Consider the following 22850-nt stretch of genomic DNA (forward strand, 5'->3'; position numbering starts at 1 on the left):
TGGGGATACCAAAATAACAATCTACTATCTACTAAAGTTAAAAGCCGGACAGTATGGTGACTGGATGTTCAGAAAAGAAACCAGATGACATTATTATTGTACACCAAAAAAAGCCCCCCAAAAACCATACTCAACTGTCACATTCTTATGGAATACAATTTTTAAAGATTGTATACAATTTGCATGTGAAATTTTGCTTACTTTTTAATTAGATATGCCACTGAGTATGTTTAATATATTTTATATCTCAGATGTACAGACCAGGTCTGGTTGATTTTAGCCAACAACGTATTGTTGAAAAAGATGCTATTTTACTGCGGCAAACCACCATTAACATAAATTTTAACGACAGTTTTGAGTATTTTATTAGGAATAAGGCTTGAAACTTGAATAGGACTAGTATTTTATTCCTAACAATTTACCATTTCATAATAAAGGCTGTCTCACTCTTAAGTGGAAAACATATTACGTCCTACTTTTATAAACTTTGGTTGAACTAAATAAAACAGCAACATGTACCCAACGTTTTTAGACTTATTCAGTACCATAAACACTAAACTATACAGAGCTAAAATCATGCAAAAGATTGCAAAACAAACTGCCTTGGGAAATTTCCAGTCTAAGTTAAATGGACCAAGTATAGGATTGAATTTTAAGAAGTTGGTGGGAAGATTCCAGCTCTTGTACTCACAGGTAAGGTCCCAGGATTCTATTTGTTGAAATGTCTGCAGACCCACTCCCTACAGCAGGGGCATGGAGCAAATGTGCCTTCAGGAAGTGCTTATTAGTCCCCCCAGAGCCTTTTTCGTGAAAACAGACGGATGGAGGCCTCAGACGACTCTGGCGGTCAGACCCTGAACCAGATGCCTGAGCTGCGCTCAGAAGGCTCGTCTCGCAGGAGCTGGCGAGTGGCTAGGGCTTCGGAGGCTAGGTTCGGGGCCCGGGGGGTCTCCGTGCGCAGGGCACTCTTTGGCTCGATTCATGTCCCCGCCCTCCCACCTGAGCACACTAGGCAGAGACCCTGCGGCAACGGGCTAGTTGCGCCTCCTCGTCCGCCGTGGGCCGGTCGCTGGGCCCCAGGCCGCTTTTTACAGCTCCTTTAATAATAAAATGGACAGCAGGGATCCTAACCAGACGTGGGCACCAAGACAAAGGAGGTGGCAGACGCGCCTGAGGGCCTGCTCGCTAGCTCCCGCCTCCCCAATCCGCGGTCACCCGGGGACAAAGGACAGGCCGGACTGGGTGGAGGTGGGACGTCTACATCTGTGTCCAGTAAGGCGCCAGGCGAGTCCCAGCTGGACGCCACGGGCGGGGCCGAACGCGGCAGCCGACCAGAGACCCGCGGCGCACCGGCGTGGGGCGTGGCAAGCGGAGCCTCCCGTGATGCCGCGCGGCGGCCGGTTTCCGGCTGTGGGTGGTGCGGGGGAAACAGCAGCGGCCGGAAGCGGGGTGAGCCGGCCTCTGGTAACGCCACCTGCACTTCCGGGGGCGTCGAGCCTGGCGGTAGGATCTTCCCAGTAGGCGGCGCGGGAGGGAAAAGAGGTTTGAGGGGCCGGGCCGGGCGGATCCCGTCCTCCCCCGATGTGAGCAGTTTTCCGAACCCCCGTCAGGCGAAGGCTGCCCAGAGAGGTGGAGCCGGTAGCCGGGCCGGGAACATGAGGCAGTCTCTCCTATTCCTGACCAGCGTGGTTCCTTTCGTGCTGGCGCCGCGACCTCCGGACGACCCGAGCTTCGGCCCCCACCAGAGACTCGGTAAAGACCCAGGGGAGTTGGCTTAGGCGGCTCCTGGAGCGCTCGTTGGAGGGAAGAGCAGGGGAGCTGGGTCTATCAGGTGTTTGGGGGCGGGGTATTGGCGACGGTGGCGCGTCCCTACGCTTTCAGTGTAGAAGGGGGTGTGGCTCTCAGAGTTTGGGGAAAGATAAAGGAGATGGGCCTATCTCTGAGTGGGAAAGGGCTACTGGACGGGCTCCATGTAGTGACTGAGCGCCTGAGAGGGGTTTGCTCCCTAGCTTTGTGTTTGGGGAGGGTGTTGGGAAAGCGGTAAGGAGTGGGGCGGCTGGTTCTTGTTTGGAGAGGGAGATGTGGTCAGGGTTCCTGCCTTAGTAAGGAACAAATCTAGTCTTGTGTGTTTCGACCAGGGGCAGAAAGGAAGGGCCCAAAGCTCCAGAATTCTTCCTGGTCCTCTAAGGAGGGAACTAGAATTTCTGCTGTAGGAGGTACTTATGCAGTAATCTCGTTGGGAGGCGGAGACTGGAGTTGGAGTCTTAAGAGTTGTGTTTTTGCGAACATCCTAAGCACGTTCTTGGTTATTTCAACTGTAGCTTATTGTAGGTGCTTGGGAGATGGGGGAAGGCGGAAACCTGCTAAGCCAACTCGTGATGCTGCCACTGTGAACGCTTTCCTTGCACTTTTAAACAAATAAATTATCAGGAATGACGAGTTTGATCAGTTCAGAGGCTAGAAAGTAGAGGGTTCCTATTTCATTAGATTTTCCAGAGAGATTGGATTTTAAGGATGGACATGCATTAAGGGGTCTGAACTTTGGTGGAAATAAGTTTGCGTGAACTTTTAGTGTATTTTAAGATCCTTTTATCTTTCAAAAATTGACATGTAAGACACTTTGATTAGTAGTAATAAAGTGTGAAATAATGTTTTCCCAGTGTGTGAAATTGTAGGCTTGCATGGTTGTACTGATCCCCACATTTCACCATGATACCATGTGTAGTATTTTTTTCTTTGTATTTAGTGGACAGAAATTGTAATGGATTGATATGGATATTAAAGGTGTTGAGAGTGTTATCACTTGTACAGCTACCTTATGATTATTTCCGATTGAAATGGATTACAAGTGACTCGTGAAAGGCAAGGGATCTAGTTAGGAAGTGCTGAGAAGTGGTAAGTCAGTACAAATTGAAGGACATTTTGAAGTAGGGTTGTGGTTAGGATGGAGGGATAGGGTAAGGGTCTTCATTTTAAGGATAAATGTTAGTAAAAAGAATAAATGTCTGTTTTGAGATATTAAAATTATATTTGCACCACCCTGACACAACTGTTTCACTTGCGTTATTAATCTGTTGTTCGCATGACTCCTCAGGAAGCATACAGTTTAAAGAAAAACATTACTTTCTAGATCAATTCATAACATTTGCAGATCGTAAGGTTTTTTTAGACCTCTCCCCCTCCAAGACAGAGTCTTGCTCTGTTGCCCAGGCTGAAGTGCAGTGGCAGGATCTCAGCTCACTGCAACATCTGCCTCCCAGGTTCAAGCAGTTCTTCTGCCTCAGCCTCCTAAGTAACTGGGATTACAGGCATGTGCCACCATGCCCAGCTAATTTTTGTATTTTTAGTAGAGACGGGGTTTCACCATGTTGGCATGGCTGGTCTCGAACTCTTGACCTCCTGATCCGCCTGCTTGGGCCCCCCGAGTGCTGGGATTACAGGCGCGAGCCACTGCTCCTGGCCCATATGTTTTTTATTTGCAAAGTGCAGAAGAATACATAGACTTTCCTTTTTTTTTTTAAACGAAGTGTTTGAAGAACACATACTGTCTGCTAAGTATTATATGTGCCATTGGAAATACAAAGATCAGACGTTATCCATCTTCAAATGGTTGTGGCATAGTGAAACAGACATCCGTTTAGGACATTTCTAAAACAGCAAAGAAGAAAGTGCTAGAGTACATTATAGCAAGTATTATCACCAAGGGCCACTGGACCCAGCCTAGGAAGGTTAGTGAAGACTTCCTGGAGGAGGTGATACTTGAGCCCAGACTTTAAGGTTAAGTAGATGAAGAGGGAAAATAAGGGCACTCCTGATGGTGGAACTTAGAGACTATTAGGACTTAGAGACTGATATGAACCTTAGAGATCAAGTCTAGTTTTCAAATAAAGGAGAAAGAAAAGTGAGTCTCAGGAAGGTGCTGTCAGTTGTCAGGTTCACTCAGTGATGAACATAGGCCTTGTGAGTATTTTTCTTTTGAAGAATGACTTTTTTTTTTCAGTTTGTTTGACAGCTTACAATATAATTTGTTGCTTAACTTAACCCCCCCACCATTAGATTGAGTTGGTCAAGACTAGCAAATAGTTTCATAGTTGAAAAGCATGGTTTATTATTTATTTTTTATGTTTATTGTCCTACAAATGTTACTATACTGCAGTACTAAGTATTGATTAGGCATATGACAACATTTTTCTGAAAGGCAAAAAATACATAATAAATTGAAGCCTGGCTTTTAGAGTACTCTATGGGTCACCAAAAATGATTTCAATTGAACTGTTATGAATTGCATAATTTAGGAAACTTATGAGTCATAAGAGCTTTGTCATGATGATATCTTGTTGAAGTTGCAGCTGGGGTGTATAAGTCTCACTTTGATTTCAAAATTGTTTTCCCTTTGTGTTACTTTTAATAAAAGAGGATGTAGTGGGTGGGAGGAAAAAATACAGGTCACCATGAGGGATGAGAAAGTTTGTATCTGAAACATGTATTTTGAAATTTACCTTGAGGTTATTGGCATGGGGATTCTCCATATTGCAGTGCTGATTTCATTATTGACAGCACCATTTTACTCAGTATTTTGACATCTGGCTTTCTCTTTTGATGTTAATTTTGCTTACTGGCTGTATTCCTTTGAAACCTAAATGCTTAACTGTCCTAACTGCTCCAAGGGAGATTTAATGTAACTCTGTTTTATACTAGTCTAAGAGAAAAACCGTATTTCAAGAGTAGAAGGGAGAGGAGTTAAGCAGAGAATTGTGATGGGAAACTGGAGAGATCCTTTTGACTTTCACAGGATTTCCTAGAACATTAAATGTAGGTTTCCTCCAAGGCCAACTTTTGTGAGAATATAAATGTGTATAGCTGGAAGTGTAATGTGAAGAAAGTCTGAAAAAGATTGATAGGAAAGGAGGACAGGAATGGGCTTCATTGAGGTAACGGAAGTGAAATGAAGGGCTTTTCATATATGGGTTGAACATCCCTAATCTGAAATGCTCCAAAATTTGGAACTTTTTGAGTGCTGGCATGACACCACACATTACCCCGAACAAACGATTTTTTCACCATATTAATGGTATATTTTTTGCTGTGTAGTACTTATGTGTGAATAGATATAAGAAAATGATTACTGGCCGGGCGCGGTGGCTCAAGCCTGTAATCCCAGCACTTTGGGAGGCCGAGATGGGTGGATCACGAGGTCAGGAGATCGAGACCATCCTGGCTAACACGGTGAAACCCCGTCTCTACTAAAAAATACAAAAAACTAGCCGGGCGAGGTGGCAGGCGCCTGTAGTCCCAGCTACTCGGGAGGCTGAGGCAGGAGAATGGCATGAACCCGGGAGGCGGAGCTTGCAGTGAGCTGAGATCGCGCCACTGCACTCCAGCCTGGGCGACAGAGCAAGACTCCGTCTCAAAAAAAAAATAAATAAATAAATAAAAAAGAAAATGATTACTTATTGGTAGCATGTAGAATCAGTCAGGAATGATGGTGATGCCAAACCACAGATTATATATGTGGGTGGCCGAGACAGTGACCCTTTGCTTTCGAATGCTTCATTGTACACAGACTTTTTTTCATGCAAAAAAAGTTACTTAAAAATATTGTTTAGGCCGTACGTGGTGGCTCATGCCTGTAATCCCAGCACTTTGGGAGGCCGAGCTGGGCGGATCATGAGGTCAGGAGATCGAGATCATCCTGGCTAACACTGTGAAACCCTGTCTCTACTACAAATACAAAAAATTAGCCGGGCATGTTGGCAGGCACCTGTAGTCCCAGCTGCTCGGGAGGCTGAGGCAGGAGAATGGCGTGAACCCGGGAGGCGGAACTTGCAGTGAGCAGAGATCGCGCCACTGCACTCCAGCCTGGGCGACAGAGCGAGACTCTGTCTCAAAAAAAGTAAATAAATAAATGAAACATAAATGAATTTTATATTTAGACTTGGGTCCCATCCCCAAGATACCTCATTATGTATATGCAAATATTTTAAAATTTTAAAAATTCTGAAGAATGAAACATTTCTGGTCTCAAGCATTTTGGATAAGGGATGCTCAATCTGTATCTCTTTATTTGCTCCTAAAATCAGCCAAGGAAATGGGCATCTCTCTGTTCCCCCCATTTCCTTTGTTGTTGTTGTTGTTACATGAGTTGTACTGGTTTCACTTCATTTGACAGTGTTCTGCTAATGACTGGATGTGTATCTCTGACCTGGACTCACTCTCTGGAGCTCATATTCAGCTGCTCATTTGGCACTTCAAATATAACATGTCCAAAATTAGTTACCTTTTTTTTTTTTTTTTGAGAAGGAGTCGCATTCTGTCACCCAGGCTGGAGTGCAGTGGCACAATCTCGGCTCACTGCAACCTCCATTTCCTAGGTTCAAGTGATTCTCGTGCCTCCCCAAGTAGATGGGATTACAGGCACCGGCCAACACACCTGTCTAAGTTTTTTTTTTTTTTTTTTTTTTGTTGAGAAGGAGTCTTGCTCTGTCGCCCAGGCTGGAGTGTAGTGGTGCGATCTCGGCTCACTGCAAACTCTGCCGCCTGGGTTCACGCCATTCTACCGCCTCAGCCTCCCGAGTAGCTAGGACTACAGGCACCTGCCACCACGCCCGGCTAATTTTGTTTTTGTATTTTTAGTAGAGACGTGGTTTCACCGTGTTAGCCAGGATGGTCTTGATCTCCTGACTTCGTGATCCGCCCACGTCGGCCCCCCAAAGTGCTGGGATTACAAATGTGAGCCACTGTACCCGGCCTTTTTTGTATTTTTAGTAGAGACAGGGTTTCACCATGTTGGACAGGCTGGTGTTGAACTCCTGACCTCTGGTGATCCACCTGCCTCAGCCTCCCAACGTGCTGGGATTACAGACGTGAACCACTGCCCTTGCCAGTTACCTATTCTTTTGATTACAAGATTGAGTAGCTGGACACAGTGGCATGTGCCTGTAATCCCAGCACGTTGGGAGGTTGAGGCCGACGGATGACTTGAGACCAGGAGTTTAAGACCAACTTGACCAACGTGGTGAAACCTGTCTCTACTAAAAATACAAAAATTAGCCAGGCGTGGTGGCATGCACCCGTAAGCCCAGCTACTGGGGAGGCTGAGGCAGGAGAATCGCTTGAACCCAGGAGGCGGAGGTTGCAGTGTGCCGAGGTTGAGCCACTGCAATCCTGCCTGGGTGGCAGAGCGAGACTCCATCTCAAAAAAAAAAAAAAAAAAAAAAGAATGAGTATCGGATACAGGTTTAGACTGGGACTAGGCAGGGCTGCTGGTAATTGTGGAAGTTGTCTCATTGCCTAACCTGAAACTTGCATCCTGGTTACTTGTCTTGCTGGAGAGCCTTGGCTCGGGTTAAGTCCTGGGTCTGTTGAGGAGCTCATATTCCATCCTCCTTTACTGGTATAAATCCATAAAATTGTTTAGTTCTCAGGCTCTGGCGTCCCTGGCCTAGCAGAGAGCACTGCTCCCTTTTTCTCATTCCTTAGTCCCAACAACCCGCACCTGACACTTGTTACACGTGGCCTGCTTCCCTGTCCTGTGTGTTTGGGGAGTGCTGAAGAGGAAGGCTTCTGTATCTTTAGCACAAACGCAGGAAACACCTCACAGCAGTACTGGGTTTATGTTTTCCATTTCTGATATCAGAAGTAGGAGCATGACACTGATTAGTGTCTTTTTGGGGGAACTTTTTGTACTTCATGCAGCAGAGCAGTGAAGAGTGAGCTGAGTACCTTGGGGTTCTGCAGTACACTTGCAAGTAGTATTTTAGGAAAATGCAATTTGCTGCAAAAATAAAAGAAATTGATATAAAAAATCCACAAGCTGGGCACAGTGGCTCACAACTGTAATCTCAGCATTTTGGAAAGCTAAGGGGGAAGGATCACTTGAGCCCGGGTGTTTGAGACCAGCCTGGGCAACATGGCAAGACCTCGTCTCTACAAAAAAATAGATACAAAAATTATCCAGGTGTGGTGGCATGTGCCTGTGGTCCCAGCCACCTGGAGGATTGCTCATGCCCAGGAGGTTGAGTCTGCAGTGAGTGGTGATTGTGCCCTGCACTCTAGCTTGGGTAACAGAGCGAGACCCTGTCTCAAAAACAAAACAAAACCCCACACGTTTCCAGTATAGCACTTCTCATGTAGCACTTTATTTACATTGTTCTTAAATACATTTGGGACAGTTATATACATACCGCTATACATATGTGTATATGTGTTGATATACACACAAAATTATATACATAATTTTTGTTTGTTTGTTTTTGAGACGGAGTTTCACTGTCGCCCAGGCTGGAGTGCAGTGGCACGATATCAGCTCACTCACTGCAACCTTTGCCACCCAGGTTCAAGTGAGTCTCCTGCCTCAACCTCCTGAGTAGCTGGGATTACAGGTGCCTGCCACCACGCCTGGCTAATTTTTGTATTTTTAGTAGAGACTGGGTTTTACCATGTTGGCCAGGCTGGTCTTGAACTCTCAACCTTGTGATCCACCTGTCTTGGCTTCCCAAAGTGCTGGGATTTCAGGTGTGAGCCATTGTGCCCTGCCATATACATAATTTTTTAAAGTTTTACGATTAGTTTGAGCTTAAAAATGTCAGCTCTGGGCTTAATGAAGAAAATATGGGTATACTTTATGTCAGTGCATTAAAGTCAGTGGCCACAAAAGCTTATCCCAGAGATAAAACAATTCAGATAGAAGTGGGAGAGTGGAAGGTTTATCGGATCTTCTGTAGGCAGCTCCACAGCTACAACCAGAAGGCTAGTTTGTTACAGGCCTGAAAGCCTGGTTTTCTCTTTATTCTTCTTTGAAAAACTTTAGAAGGAACAAAGTATTGGCTACTTTTTACCACTGATGCCAGTGTTAAGAATCTTGTGATAACTCTCCCTGCTGAAAATCACTATATGGCTCATCAGTAACACAACTGCAGACGTGATGACTTAATACAAAGGAAGTCCTATGTAAATGAGCAATGAAATTGCAACTATATATAAGGAACAAAATAGAATATGAAACTCCAGAATCTTTTTTTTTTCATTTCTGTTTCTCCCAAGGCTCTGTCATTCAAAACTCCAGAATCTTTCAGCATCCAGTTGCCTCCTGATATCAGCCGCTCTCTTACTTGTTGTTTTTTTTTCTTTTTAAATCACAGTGAGCCACAACCTAGGAGTCTTTTAGTGGTTTCTACTTGGTTTGCTTTGCAGCCTACCAGCAGATTTCCTACATTCCAGTCTTCTTCCCCTCTAGCGCATTTTCCGCACTGCAGTCATTATGAAATTTCTTTCTTTTTCTTTGGGATGGAGTCTCACTGTGTCACCCAGGTTGGAGTGCAGTGGCGTGATCTCGGCTCACTGCAAACTTTACCTCCTGGGTTCAAGTGATTTCTCATGCCTCAGCCTCCCAAGTAGCCGGGATTATAGGCACCTGCTACCATGCCCACTAATTTTGTATTTTTAGCAGAGACAGGGTTTTGCCACATTGGCCAGGCTGGTCTCTAACTCCTAACCTCAAGTGATCGCCCGCCTCGGCTTTCTCTTTCTCCCTCTTTTTTTTGTTTGGATTTTGAGACAGAATCTGGCCCCGTCGCCTAGGCTGGAGTGCAGTAGCATAATATCAGCTCACTGCAGCCTCTGCCTCCTGAGCTCAAGCCATCCTCCCATCTCAACTTCCTGAGCAGCTGGGACTCCAGGTGTACACCACCATGCCTGGCTAATTTTTGTATTTTATTTTATTTTTGTTTTTGGTAGAGACGGGGTTTTGCTGTGTTGCCCAGGGTTGTCTTGAACTCATGGGCCCAAGCCATCTGCTCACCTTGGCCTCCCAAGGTGCTGGGATGACAGGCATGAGCCACCACAACTGGCCCATAATGAAATTTTTAACTTACAGCTATTGCCATTATCCAAAACCCAGAATCCCTGATTTCCTTCCATAGCCCTCCGTGACCTGACCTGTGCCTGACTCTCCAGCCTCACACCTCATCGTATTCTCTCTGTATTGCTCTGCATTGCAGCCTCATTGAGTTGCTTTCACTTCTTTAAGTGTTGTGTTCTATTTTTTTGTGAACTTTACCGTATGTTATGCCCTTGACTTAAAGCCTTTCCTTTCTTTTCCTTCTCTGAGGTGCTGCTTCATCCTTTTGGTCTTCAAAACTGTTTCCCTGGGAAAACATCTTTGACTCAGCAGGCAGGGATCATGCTCCTGCTGTGTCTGTGCATAACTTTCTGCGGCTACTTCTGTCTTGGTCTGTGATGTACTTTATAATAATTTTGGTCTTTCCTTCACTGTCACAATACCGGAAATCTATTTCGTTTTCTCTGTGTTGTATCCTTAGTGCCTGAAAGGTAGGAGCTTCTTAATAAATATTCGTTGAATAATCAAGTAAATGGAGTCTGGTGGAAAAGAGAAAAAATAAGTGTAGAATGTGTGTGCAAGAAAGGAGGGGAAGGGGGATGAAAAAGATAACAAAAGCACATAACAAAACAACAAATAGCAAAAACTACAAAAAATAAAAAGCAGATGACAAAAAATAAAAAAGATAACAAAATGATGATTGCTGTGGCAACTTGTAGAAAATAAGGAAGGTCCTCTCATTCTAGAGAGAAGTGGGCAGCCATTGTAGTTTTTTAAAGAGAGAATATGGGCTGGACTCGGTGGCTCACGCCTGTAATCCCAGCACTTTAGGAGGCTGAGGCAGGTGGATCACGAGGTCAAGAGATCAAGACCATCCTGGCCAACATGGTGAAACCCTGTGCCTACTAAAAATACAAAAATTAACTGGGCGTGGTGGCGTGCACCTGTAGTCCCAGCTACTTGGGAGACTGATACAGGGGAATTCGCTTGAACCCAGGAAGCAGAGGTTGCAGTAAGCTGAGATCACGCCACTGCATTCCAGCCTGACCACAGAGTGAGACTCCATCTCAAAAAAAAAAAAAAAAAGTATATGGCCAGACACTGAGCTGAGATAGACAAGCATGGCAGTGTCTGGTGTTAACTGTAATAAACTCTACTGTAAGAAGCAGGTGGTTTATGCTTAAGTTTATTGAGAGAATTGGATATGGATAAGAGATAAACTCTTGGGAAATGGGGAGAAATATAAATTCTGTTGGAAAGGCTGTAAAAAATTGAGATTACTAATGGTTAGAATTTTGGAAGTGAAGTGCAGTAAAATATTGAGTACCCGAGAGAGGTTACTTGTTAGTGAAAACACAATAGCAGTAGTACGTAGCTACAGTTTGGCTCCAAAGGAAGAACTGTTTTTACTGTAGTTTGTAATGGCTTCAGAATCTCCAATTTGAGATACCCAGTTATTAAAAGAGAATAAATTACAGTTGAAATGCATTAGTTAAGTATTTTAAAGTGCTTTAGCAAGCTACATTTAAAAAGTGCTTATTATAGAAAATATACCTAAAATAACCAATGATGTTACTGTCTTATGCTTATTTTTTCTAGACCTATTTTTATACATAGTTAAGATCATACAATATGAGTATTTCTGAAATCTATGTTTAACATTATAACATATGTATTTTTCCATGTTCTTTCTTTCTTTCTTTCTGTCTTTCTTTCTTTCTTTCTTTCTTTTCTTTTCTTTTTTTTTTTTTTTTTTTTTTGAGACAAGGTCTCATTCTGTCACCCAGGCTGGAGTGCAGTGGTGCAATCTTGGCTCACTGCAGCCTTGACCTCCTGGGCTCAAGCGATCCTCCTGCCTGAACCTTCTGAGTAGCTGAGACTACAAGCACATGCCACCACGCCTGGCTAATTTTATTTTTACTTTTTGAAGAAATGAGGGTCTCACCATATTGCCCAGGCTGGTCTTGAACTCCTTGGGTCAAGCAGTTCTCTCACCTTGGCCTCCCAAAGTGCTGGGATTACAGCCGCGAGCCACCGCCCTCAGCCCCATGTTCTTAAAAACCTTTTGTAAACGACATTTAAAATAGTTGCATATTTTTTCCCCGTCTTTGGAAGTGTTACAACATCCAACTATTTCACAGTTACTAATTTACCTTCATTCTGGTTTTTGTCCTTGAAAATAAGGCAAGGCTGAATAATGAACATCTTGTGGCTAAAGTTTTTTTCTTTACTTTGAGTTGTTTCCTTCCTTTAGCTTAGTTCAGTGGTTTTCTTTTTTCTTTTTTTTTTTTTTTTGAGACGGAGTCCCGCTCTGTCGCCCAGGCTGGAGTGCAGTGGCGCGATCTCGGCTCACTGCAAGCTCCGCCTCCTGGGTTTACGCCATTCTCCTGCCTCAGCCTCCCGAGTAGCTGGGACTAGAGACGCCCGCCACCTCGCCCGGCTAGTTTTTTGTACTTTTTAGTAGAGACGGGGTTTCACCGTGTTAGCCAGGATGGTCTCGATCTCCTGACCTCGTGATCCGCCCGTCTCGGCCTCCCAAAGTGCTGGGATTACAGGCTTGAGCCACCGCGCCCGGCCTCTTTTTTCTTTTTCTTTCTTTTTTGAGATGGAGTCTCGCCTTGTTCCCCAGGCTGGAGAGCAGTGGTGCTATCTCGGCTCACTGCAGCCTCCACCTCCCAGGTTCAAGCAGTTCTCCTGCCTCAGCCTCCTGAGTAGCTGGGATTACAGGCGTCTGCTGCCACACGCTGCTAATTTTTGTATTTTTAGTAGAGACAAGATTTTGCCATGTTGTCCAGGCTGGTCTTGAACTCCTGACCTCAGGTGATCCACCCGCCTCGGCCTTGCAAGTGCTGGGATTACAAGTGTGAACCACCGCACCCAGCCAATTCAGTGGTTTTCATACTTGAGTGTGTCAGCATCACCTGGAAGCCTTGTTAAACACAGACTATTGGATCTCACTGGGCGAATTTCTGTTTGAGTAGGTCTGAGGGGAGACCTGAGCATTTGCATTTTTAACAAATTCCCAGGTGATGATGATGCTGCTGGTTTGGGAACTATGAGAACTACTGGGCTATATTATTGACAATGAAATTACAATGTTGAGGTTAAGTTACTAAGTCAGTAGGAGTGATTATGATCTTGAATGAAACTGAGTTCATGTACCAACCTGTATCAGGGAAGTTGAAGAACTAAAGGACCATATTGCATTTCAGCACTGAGAATTCGTGCAGTTTGTGAACATGTGAGTGCTGATATGTGCAAGGTTTTTGCCGAGTATTGTGAGGCAAGGATGTTGTAATGAATAAAATATAGCCCTTTTTGGCCCCTTTTATTTTTTTGAGATGGAGTCTTGCTCCATCGCCAGGCTGGAGTGAAGTAGCATGATATCGGCTCACTGCAACTTCCGCCTCCCTCGTTCAAGCGATTCCCCTGCCTCAGCCTCCTGAGTAGCTGGGACTACAGGTGCGTGCCACCACGCCCGACTAATTTTTTGTATTTTGGTAGAGACCGGTTTTCACCATGTTGGCCAGGATGGTCTCTATCTCGTGACCTTGTGATCCCCCTGCCTTGGCCTCCTAAAGTGCTGGGATTACAGGCTTGAGCCACCACGCCCAGCCCGGCCTTCCCCCGCCTCCCAGAGATGGAGTCTTGCTCTGTCACTCAGGCTAGAGTGCAGTGGCGCAATCTCAGCTCCCTACAACCTCTGCCTCGCAGGTTCAAGCGATTCTCCTGCCCCAGACTCTCGAGTAACTGGGATTACAGGTGTGCACCACCACGCCTGGCTAATTTTGTATTTTTAGTAGAGACAGGGTTTCACCATGTTAGGCTGGTCTGGAACTCCTGGCCTCAGGTGATCCTTGACCTCCCAAAGTGCTGGGATTACAGGTGTGAGCCACCAGGCACGGCCTCATTTGAGGAAACTTTTGATATCAGAATCTTAGGTTTTTCATTAGAGATTGCCAGATTTCCATATTCCTCTGGAAGGTAAAGGCCTAATTGCTAGCATTCTGGAAGCCAGTTAGGGTAGGAGGGTAGGGTATTGGGTAGAGGATAAAGAAGGGGTTTGGGAAATGAGGGGTGGCGTGTCTCTTGGCAGTTGTATGGTTACATTGAGTTTTTGTTTTATTTATTGATATGTGTTTTTCAGGTACATGCTACCTATTTTGCTACCTATATACAATGTGTAATGATCAAATCAGGGTGATTGGGATACCCACCATTTGAAACATCTTTTCTGTGTTAGGAATATTACAAGTCTTCTAGCTATTTTGAAGTATACAATAAATTATTAACTATAATTTCTGTACTGTACTATCAAATATTAGAACTTATTAATCAAACTGTATTTTTGTAACCCTAACCACTTTCTCTTCATCTCCACCACTCCCACTTCCCTTCTTAGCCTCTGGTGACCATCATTCTGCTGTGTACCTCCACGAGATCCACTTTTTTAGCTTCCACATATGAGTGAGAGTCTTTCTTTTAAAACTGGTTTTGTGAGCATATTTAACATTAGTAGCAATAAACTTGTATTTTCAGCTGCTGTTTCTATATTTTGAGGACCTTCTAAGTCCACTGGAAGGATTTTGAATACCATAGTGTCTGCAGTGATATTTGTTGAAAGAAAAGGAAAGCATCAGTGCAGATATTTTTAAACAGTTTTTTTTTTTTTTTTTTTTGAGACGGAGTCTCGCTCTGTAGCCCAGGCTGGAGTGCAGTGGCCGGATCTCAGCTCACTGCAAGCTCCGCCTCCCGGGTTTACTCCATTCTCGTCTCAGCCTCCCGAGTAGCTGGGACTAGAGACGCCCGCCACCTCGCCCGGCTAGTTTTTTGTATTTTTTAGTAGAGACGGGGTTTCACCATGTTAACCAGGATGGTCTTGATCTCCTGACCTCGTAATCCGCCCGTCTCGGCCTCCCAAAGTGCTGGGATTACAGGCTTGAGCCACCGCGCCCGGCCTTAAACAGTTTTTAAAGATAATCAAGTCACCCAATTTGTTTTCTAAAAATCCTTCTAATTTTGGAAGAGCAGTGGAGTTTCTGTTGATAAAAAATGATTTATAGTTTGTACTTGACACTTCCTAATGGATTACATCAGGAAAGATTTATTGTCTGGCACTCTCATTTTAACAATATTACAATTGATTATTAGGTTTAGATGCTAATACCTTTTTTACCTTTATTTCAGAGAAGCTTGATTCTTTGCTCTCAGACTACGATATTCTCTCCTTATCTAATATCCAGCAGCATTCGGTAAGAAAAAGAGATCTACAGACTTCAACACATGTAGAAACACTACTAACTTTTTCAGCTTTGAAAAGGTAATTTGAATTATTCATGGAATAATGTTGGGGCACTGGGGGCTTGGTTTGGCAAAAACAAAAAAGTAAGGGTATCTACTGAAATCTTGGGAAATTATGTTTTAAAGATTTGTAATTAATATAATTACAGTCTGTTATATATACAGTGGTTTTGAAGTATAATGCTTATTCTAAAATTAATACTGGGGCTGGGTGCAGTGGCTCACGCTTGTAATCTGAACACTTTGGGGGGCCAAGACGTGTGGATTGCTCAAGCTCAGGAGTTTGAGACCAGCCTGGGCAACATGGCAAAACCCCGTCTCCACTAAAAGTACAAAAATTAGGCATGGTGGCATATGCCTGTAATCCCAGCTACTTGGGAGGCTGAGGCAGGAGAATCGCTTGAACTGGGGAGGTGGAGGCTGCAGTGCGCCGAGATGGTGCCACTGTACTCCAGACTGGGCAATAGAGTGAGACTCTATCTCAAAAATAAATAAATAAAATAAAGTTCATACTGATGAGTATTTTTAAAAAAGTAAATAGGTGTTGCAGAGGTCTTAATGATGGTAATGATGTTTTGCAAATTCTAATAGATAATTTTAATTAATTGAATGCTTATAAAACCTTTTGTTTTTGTTGCTACTTTAGAACCATCAGCCATGTGCTAAATATTATCTTTATGTATGAAGAGATAAATATTTTGTTCAGAACTCCACTGCCTGGTGGAAAGCTGGGTCTAGAATTTCATGTTCTATTTATTTACTTTAGTTAGTTTCCAAGATTCTTTAACCTGCTTCATATTAATTTATTTTTAAAGACAGGGTCTTGCCTTGTTGCCCAGGCTGATCTTGAGCTCCTGAACTCAGGTGGTCTTTCCATCTTGGCCTCCCAAAGTGCTGGGATTACAGGTGTGAGCCAACATGCCTGGCCCAAATTTAATGTTCTTTCTACATTGAGTTCTTCTTACTTCTTAGCATAAATTGATTGGTATGTTCTGTTTCAGGAGTGATTTTAATACCATGTGTTGTTTTGCACATTGAAATGTTAAATAATTGCAGGCCTCTTTTTAAAGTCTTTAGGAAGCTTTATTCAGTATCAAAAAACAGACACATGGAGAATATAAATTGACTGAATTATTCTTTATTGGTGTTTTTTTTTTTGAGAGTCTTGCTCTGTTTTCCAGGCTGGAGTGCAGTGGTGTGATTTTGGCTCCCTGCAATGTCTGCCTCCTAGGTTCAAGTGATTCTTGTGCCTCAGCCTCTCAAGTAGCTGGGACTACAGGTGCACACCAGCACGCCTGGGTAATTTTTGTATTTTTAGTAGAGACGGAGTTTTACCATGTTGGCCAGGCTGGTCTTGAACTCCTGACCTCAAGTGATCCACCATCTCAGCCTCCCAAAGTGCTGGGATTACAGACATGAGCCACTGCGCCTGGCCATCTTTATTCTTTATATAGGACAAGCCTTCTCAACTGTGTTAAAAAAATAATAGGAATATGTGCATCTGGTTTAAAAAACAAGCCATGGAGTATATACAAAGTTTTTACTTCTAACTCAGTTACACTTCTCAGACCCAGAGGGGTTTCCTGTGTAAACTTCCAGATTTTTTATTTAATTAATTAATTTATTTATTGAGACAGAGTTTTGCTCTTGTCACCTAGACTGGAGTGCAATGGCACGATCTCAGCTCACTGAAGCCTCCGCCTCCCGGGTTCAAGTGGTTCTCCTGCCTCAACCTCCCTAGTAGCTGGGATTACAGGCGCTCACCGCCACGCTCCACTAATTTTTGTATTTTTAGTAGAGATTAGAGTTCACCATGTTGGCCAGGATGGTCTTGAACTCCTGACCTCAGGTGATCCACCTGCCTCGGGCTCCCAATGTGCTGGGATTACAGGTGTGAGCCGCTGTGCCCGGCCCAAAATATTTTAATGCATATTTTTTGCCTATAGGTCTGTGTGTGTGTGTGTGTGTATAGGTGATATAGATAGCATATTTTACCTCATTTTAAACAGCTGCATAAATATTCCTGTTGCATAGAACTGTAACAACATACTGACTAATACACTACAGATGGATAGTGTTTAACCAAAGTGATTTTTTTAATATAACAAACAATGCTCTAGTGAGTATCTTTGTAAGTGTATACCTTGGTGAGGTGTTTTTATAGGATATATTCCTAGAAGGAGAATTACTGGGTCAAGGATATGTATACTATGTTTATTGATATTACTCTTTCCTCCCAAAGAGATTTGACCAATTTATTCTTCCAGCAGCAATATATGAGTTTACCTATTTCTTGTTATCTTTGCCAATACTAGGTTTATCAGCCTTTAACTTTCACCCCTCTAAAGGGGATGGTATTTTATAGTTGTTTTGATTTTCATTTTGTGTGACATTGAGCATCTTTTTATATATTTGTAAGTAATTTATATTTCTGTAAACTGCCTTTTTATATCTTTTGACTATTTTTCTATTGAATTTGTCTTTCTAACTACTGAATTGTAGCAGTGCTTAGTATATTAAGGAGATTGGTCCATTGTCATATGGTTATTTTAGGCAAATTTTTAATGCAAATTATTTTAATTTTTGCTAGCTATTGTAATTATCCTTAGGTTATTTTTTAATGACTTCTTTCTGTTAGATTTTATGTCAGAATATTACAGTATTGGTTATTAGCTTTCAACTTACACCAAATTTGAGCAGATTGGTAATAGCTACAGTTAATCAGGTGCTTATTTTCTGTAATTTACTGGCACTTTACATAAGTTATCTCTAAAAGTGATTCCTTTTTTGAAGGAACAACAACAACAACAAAAAACAAAATTCAGGCTTAGAGAGCTTAGTAACTTGCTCAAAACTACTCAGCTAGTAAATGACAGATACAAGATTTGAACAAAGGTTGGACCCCAAAACTTGTGTTATTTCTGCTATACTGGTGGGGAGTTTGGTGAAGAAGTGGATATAATAGCAAGAGATGAGTAGGAGCAAAGGAAGAGTGAGGAAACTATAAAATGAAAATAATTCGAAGTTTAGCTTTTTGGGTTTCTTTTAAAGTTGAATTTGAGGTGGCCTGTAGAATCCCTATTCTAGAGGCAAAACTTCATAGCCTTACATATTTCTCTTTCAAATTTGATAGATGACATTGATTCCTTAAGAAAATATTAAATCGTAGCCACTTGTTATCTTTTCTCTGTGTAAGAAAGCAGGGAAGTATGTAATTTGTTTTACAAAGTTTCCATACGAAATATTTAATGGGAAATTTGTCTAATACTCTATGGAATTTTATACCAGGTGTTTTAAAATAGGTTATTTCCTTTAATCCCCAAAACCATTCAGTTATTAGGTGATATTAGTTCCATTTGTAGATAAATACTTAGGATTCAAAGATTAAGGCCAAGGTCAGACAGTGAGTAAATGAAGGCAGGACTTAAGCCAAGTTTGTCAGACTCCAAGCCTTTCTTTTCTATCATATTGCGTCATTAAAGTTTAAAACAACAACAAAAACAAACAAAGATAGCTGAAATAATCAGTTTGTTTCAGGGCTGAGTTAACTCTGAAACCACTCAGTACTTGATGGTAAATGAGAAGATTCTGTTTTTCGATAGCAGTGGAAGGCAAAGTAATTTAAACCAAGATCATTGCATTAAATTTGGATGTAACTATTAGAGGTTCAGAAAAGTTGGAAATACTGAGAGGTTGTATGAAGAGTTGAAGTAACTTAAGAAAAAAAGAAACTTGTTTAAAATTTGCCTTACAGGTTTCATTTCCTTTTTGTTATAAATCAATACATTATTGATTTTAGATAAATTATTGATTTAGAAAATTATTGATTTAGATAAATCAAGAAATTATTGATTACAGGCTGGGCGAGATGGCTCATTCCTGTAATCCCAGCACTTTGGGAGTCCAAGGTGGGTGGATCACGAGGTCAGGACCATCCTGGCTAACACGGTGAAATACAAATAATATAGCTAAAAATACAAATAATTAGCTGGGCGTGGCAGCACGCGCCTGTAGTCGCAGCTACTTGGAAGGCTGAGGCAGGAGAATGGCGTGAACCTGAGAGGTAGAGCTTGCAGTGAGCCGAGATTGCGCCACTGCACTCCAGCCTGGGTGACAGAGCAAGACTCCGTCTCAAAAAAAAAAAACAAACAAAAAAAAACACAAGAAATTATCTTATTTTTAAATAATGAAAAAGCTGCAGATCTGTTTTGAGACTTTTTTTGATGTTGCCTGAATTTTTTTGGAAAAAGTTAAATGTTTCTCCTAAAAGTGAAACATCTCAGATTATTTGAGGAGGTCTAGAACTGATAAAGAAATGAAAGTGATATACCTGACTAAATGGATCATTAAAAATGATTAGGAAAATAATGTTAATTCAAACTGGTTAGCTGGTCTTTAGTTACTGTAAATTCTTAAGTTGAAAGTCAGAAAGAGAAAATGTTAAAGAAATTTGTAAGAAAATGACTTCACATAATTTTGAGAGGATAAAGCAAAAGAAATTTTGACATATTCTGTTGGAAGTTTTGTAACTCAAAAGCTAATAATGGAGAATCAAAAAACATGAATTTTATCATTGCTTGGTCTTTATCTTTAGAGCAGATTCTTAATGTAGCAAATGAAAAATGCAATTCCATTGATTAAAAGAACATTAAGTAAGATTGCAACTCTTAGCTTTAAAACAAAATAATAAGACATTTATAATAAGTATGCTTTTGAAAGTTCTCAACATAACTGGAGGGAAAAATCATAACTGAGAATGTGTGGGAAGATATGTTTTAGGATAGCAGAAGAAAATGTTCCAAGGATTTATGAAATAATGTTCTATTGTTGTCTTTTCCCTTTGACCATTAAAAAACCACAAGCAAACTAAAATTACCTTGTTATGCTCAAAAAGTTAAAAATATTTGTTGCCATGGAGATAGTCCCAGTCTAGATTTCTTTCCGGTAGTTTAAAGACTTTTGCAATCCCATGGGGAAGTAATATATTTTCAGTACCACAGCTGACAAAATTTGTTTCTGTGGGTGAGATGAATAATATACCTTTTTTTGTCTTTGGTGTTCATGGACACACTGAAAGGCTATAAATAATAATTGAGAAACTCTTGCTCACCACTCCTAGTTCATGTAAGGACCTAAAGTCATAGAAAACAAAAAGAATGGTAAGCCAATTAAAGAACTGGACTGAAACTCATAGAAAGCAAAAAGAATAGTAAGCCCACGAAAGAACTGGAATGTATACCTCCCCTCCCCTCCCCTCCCTTCCCCTCCCTTCCCCTCTTTCCTGTCTCCTGGTGCTGATGGAGTTTATATTCTAGCTTCTGTCTTGGATACCTCATATTTATTTTCCTAACGGTAATTGTGGATTACTGTTTTGCGGGATATGTGGTTTTGAGGAGGAAAAAAGTATGAGTACTTTTTTTGTTTTTTGCGACAGAGTCTTGCAGTGGCAGGATCTCCGCTCACTGCAAGCTCCACCTCCTGGGTTCACGCCATTCTCCTGCCTCAGCCTCCCAAGTAGTTGGGATTACAGGCAACCGCCACCACGCCCGGCTAATTTGTTGTGTTTTTAGTAGAGATGGAGTTTCACCATGTTAGCCAGGATGGTCTCAATCTCCTGACCTCGTGATCCGCCCAGCTCGGCCTCCCGAAGGACTGGGATTACAGGCCTGAGCCACTGCGCGAGGCCGCATGAGTACTTTTAAATATAGAAAGCAGCATTTATTAATTTTACACAGCAATAAGAATTTTCTCATAGTCCGCCCAGCTTGATAGTTAGAGACAGCATAATACAGGGTTTTGAAATAAACCAGGCTTATTTCCCAGTTTCACCATTTACTAGCTGTGTAACTTTGAGTAGGTTGATTAGCTTCCAAGCCTTAATTTGTACTTGTGTGAAGTGGAGGTAATAGATGCATAGTACCTAACACCAAGTAGGTGTTCAATAAATAGTGTATAATTGGATTAGTTTTTAATAATACTTTTTTTAGATAATCAGGATTCCAACTTAACTATTCAGTCGTGTGTATTTCTTTATTCTTCAGTGTTTTCCAGGAGACATGAATGTGTAAGTTCTTTGAATATGTTTTCCCTAGTGTGAGTTTATTTTGGTCTGCTGTTTTTATAGCTAAATAAATTAGTCTGTTTGTCTTTATAGGAGATATATTGCTCTAAGTACCTAATAAGACTTTAGTTGTAACTTGCATAGTATCTTATTAATGTCAACGCTTCTGGCTTTTTAAGAAAGTTTAATTATATGAAAATGAGACTTATAATTTGTGTGCTTAGAGTAAAATATGAATGCATTTTTCTTTAGGCATTTTAAATTATACCTGACATCAAGTACTGAACGTTTTTCACAAAATTTCAAGGTCGTGGTGGTGGATGGTAAAAATGAAAGCGAGTACACTGTGAAATGGCAGGACTTCTTCACTGGACACGTGGTTGGTTAGTATGGAGCTTGTTGGTTTGCCCCTGTGTCTGGTGTGTTAGGTCTCCAAATCTAACTTGATTGCATATTCTTTTCTGGTACAGGGTAGTGGGGACGGGGTATCGTAGAAGTGCTATTCTTTGACTGTTTTCTTTGAGGTATTTAAGTTTAGAAGTGGAAATATTCTAATAGGAAGAAATGAGTATTATCTAAACGTCATACTAACTGACTGGTTTAATGATTAAAATTAAATTCCTCTTAAGTGATAGGAATTTAACCTTTCTTTTCGTCAGTGACTGTAAGCTTTCTTTATAGTTTAAACAGGGAAGCTTGGAGATAAAATACTTTGTGATCCTATTATGTATTTGAGAAAAATCTATCAAACAAGCAATTGTGGTTTACTTTTTGACCTTTTTCTGCAATGAAAAAACAAATGGCATTGAAATCCACAAATAGTACAGGTCCTAGGCCTGTACATTCCAAATCATGCTTTCTATCTCTCCTAGTTCTTCCTTTACCTAAAAGTAGATAAAATTATTCCAGAAGAAAATCTTAGTAGTTTTGTTTTTTTTGGGAAAGGGATAGGTTTCAAGTGACTAAACTTAAGGCTACCCCTTAGGAGGTGAGATTATCTAGCTTCTTTCTCGGGCCTTTGTTTCTTGTTTTGCAGAGCTGTCACAGTACTAGGCAAATTCCACCCTGAAGGATTTAATTTTTATTGAGAGTAATGCGTAGTTTCTTATTTGATGTAAGTATCTTTAAATAATAAATTTTTTTTTTCTGTCTTAAGGTGAACCTGACTCTAGGGTTCTAGCCCACATAAGAGATGATGATGTTATAATCAGAATCAACACAGATGGGGCTGAATATAACATAGAGGTAAATTTATATGTGAATTTTTTTTCAGTAGCTTATAGCTCTGATTTTCAAAAAGCTGCTTAGTTCTGCAATAAAATAAGTAATTATACTTATTTCTTTTCTCTTTTTATTTGAAGTCTTTTACCAGGAAAGTAGATTTTTAAAAAAGGATAATCTCTAAGAAGGTGTCTTATGATATACCCTGTATTTCTAAGTACCATAATTGGGATGGATAATAGGAAGAGAAAACTTTCCCTCCTGACTCATTTTTTAATTCTTTCTCAAATAATCAGTAAGTGTAAACATCCTCAGAAATGAAAGTGAAGTATTATTTTTCAATTTCTCTGTTTTTCTGCTGGACACATTGGAAATGCTAGATCAAGCAAAGGTGATAGTTCATAGTCTGAGAAGTTAAAGAGGAAGCTA

General features: G+C 41.5%; 1 protein-coding gene across 1 annotated transcript in view; it reads left to right on the plus strand.

Annotated features, from left to right (window-relative positions):
• Positions 1-1476: 1476 nt before the first annotated feature.
• The window catches only part of ADAM17 (ADAM metallopeptidase domain 17), a 68896-nt gene continuing 47522 nt past the window's right edge, over positions 1477-22850 (plus strand). The window contains exons 1-4 of the mRNA XM_005576588.4: positions 1477-1752; positions 15026-15158; positions 21453-21583; positions 22357-22445. Coding sequence (XP_005576645.2) covers positions 1656-1752; positions 15026-15158; positions 21453-21583; positions 22357-22445 — 450 coding nt within the window. The 5' untranslated portion in view covers positions 1477-1655. The remainder of the gene's footprint in view (positions 1753-15025; positions 15159-21452; positions 21584-22356; positions 22446-22850) is intronic.

This window comes from Macaca fascicularis, chromosome 13 (assembly GCF_037993035.2).
Source record: "Macaca fascicularis isolate 582-1 chromosome 13, T2T-MFA8v1.1".
Classification (NCBI taxonomy): domain Eukaryota; kingdom Metazoa; phylum Chordata; class Mammalia; order Primates; family Cercopithecidae; genus Macaca; species Macaca fascicularis.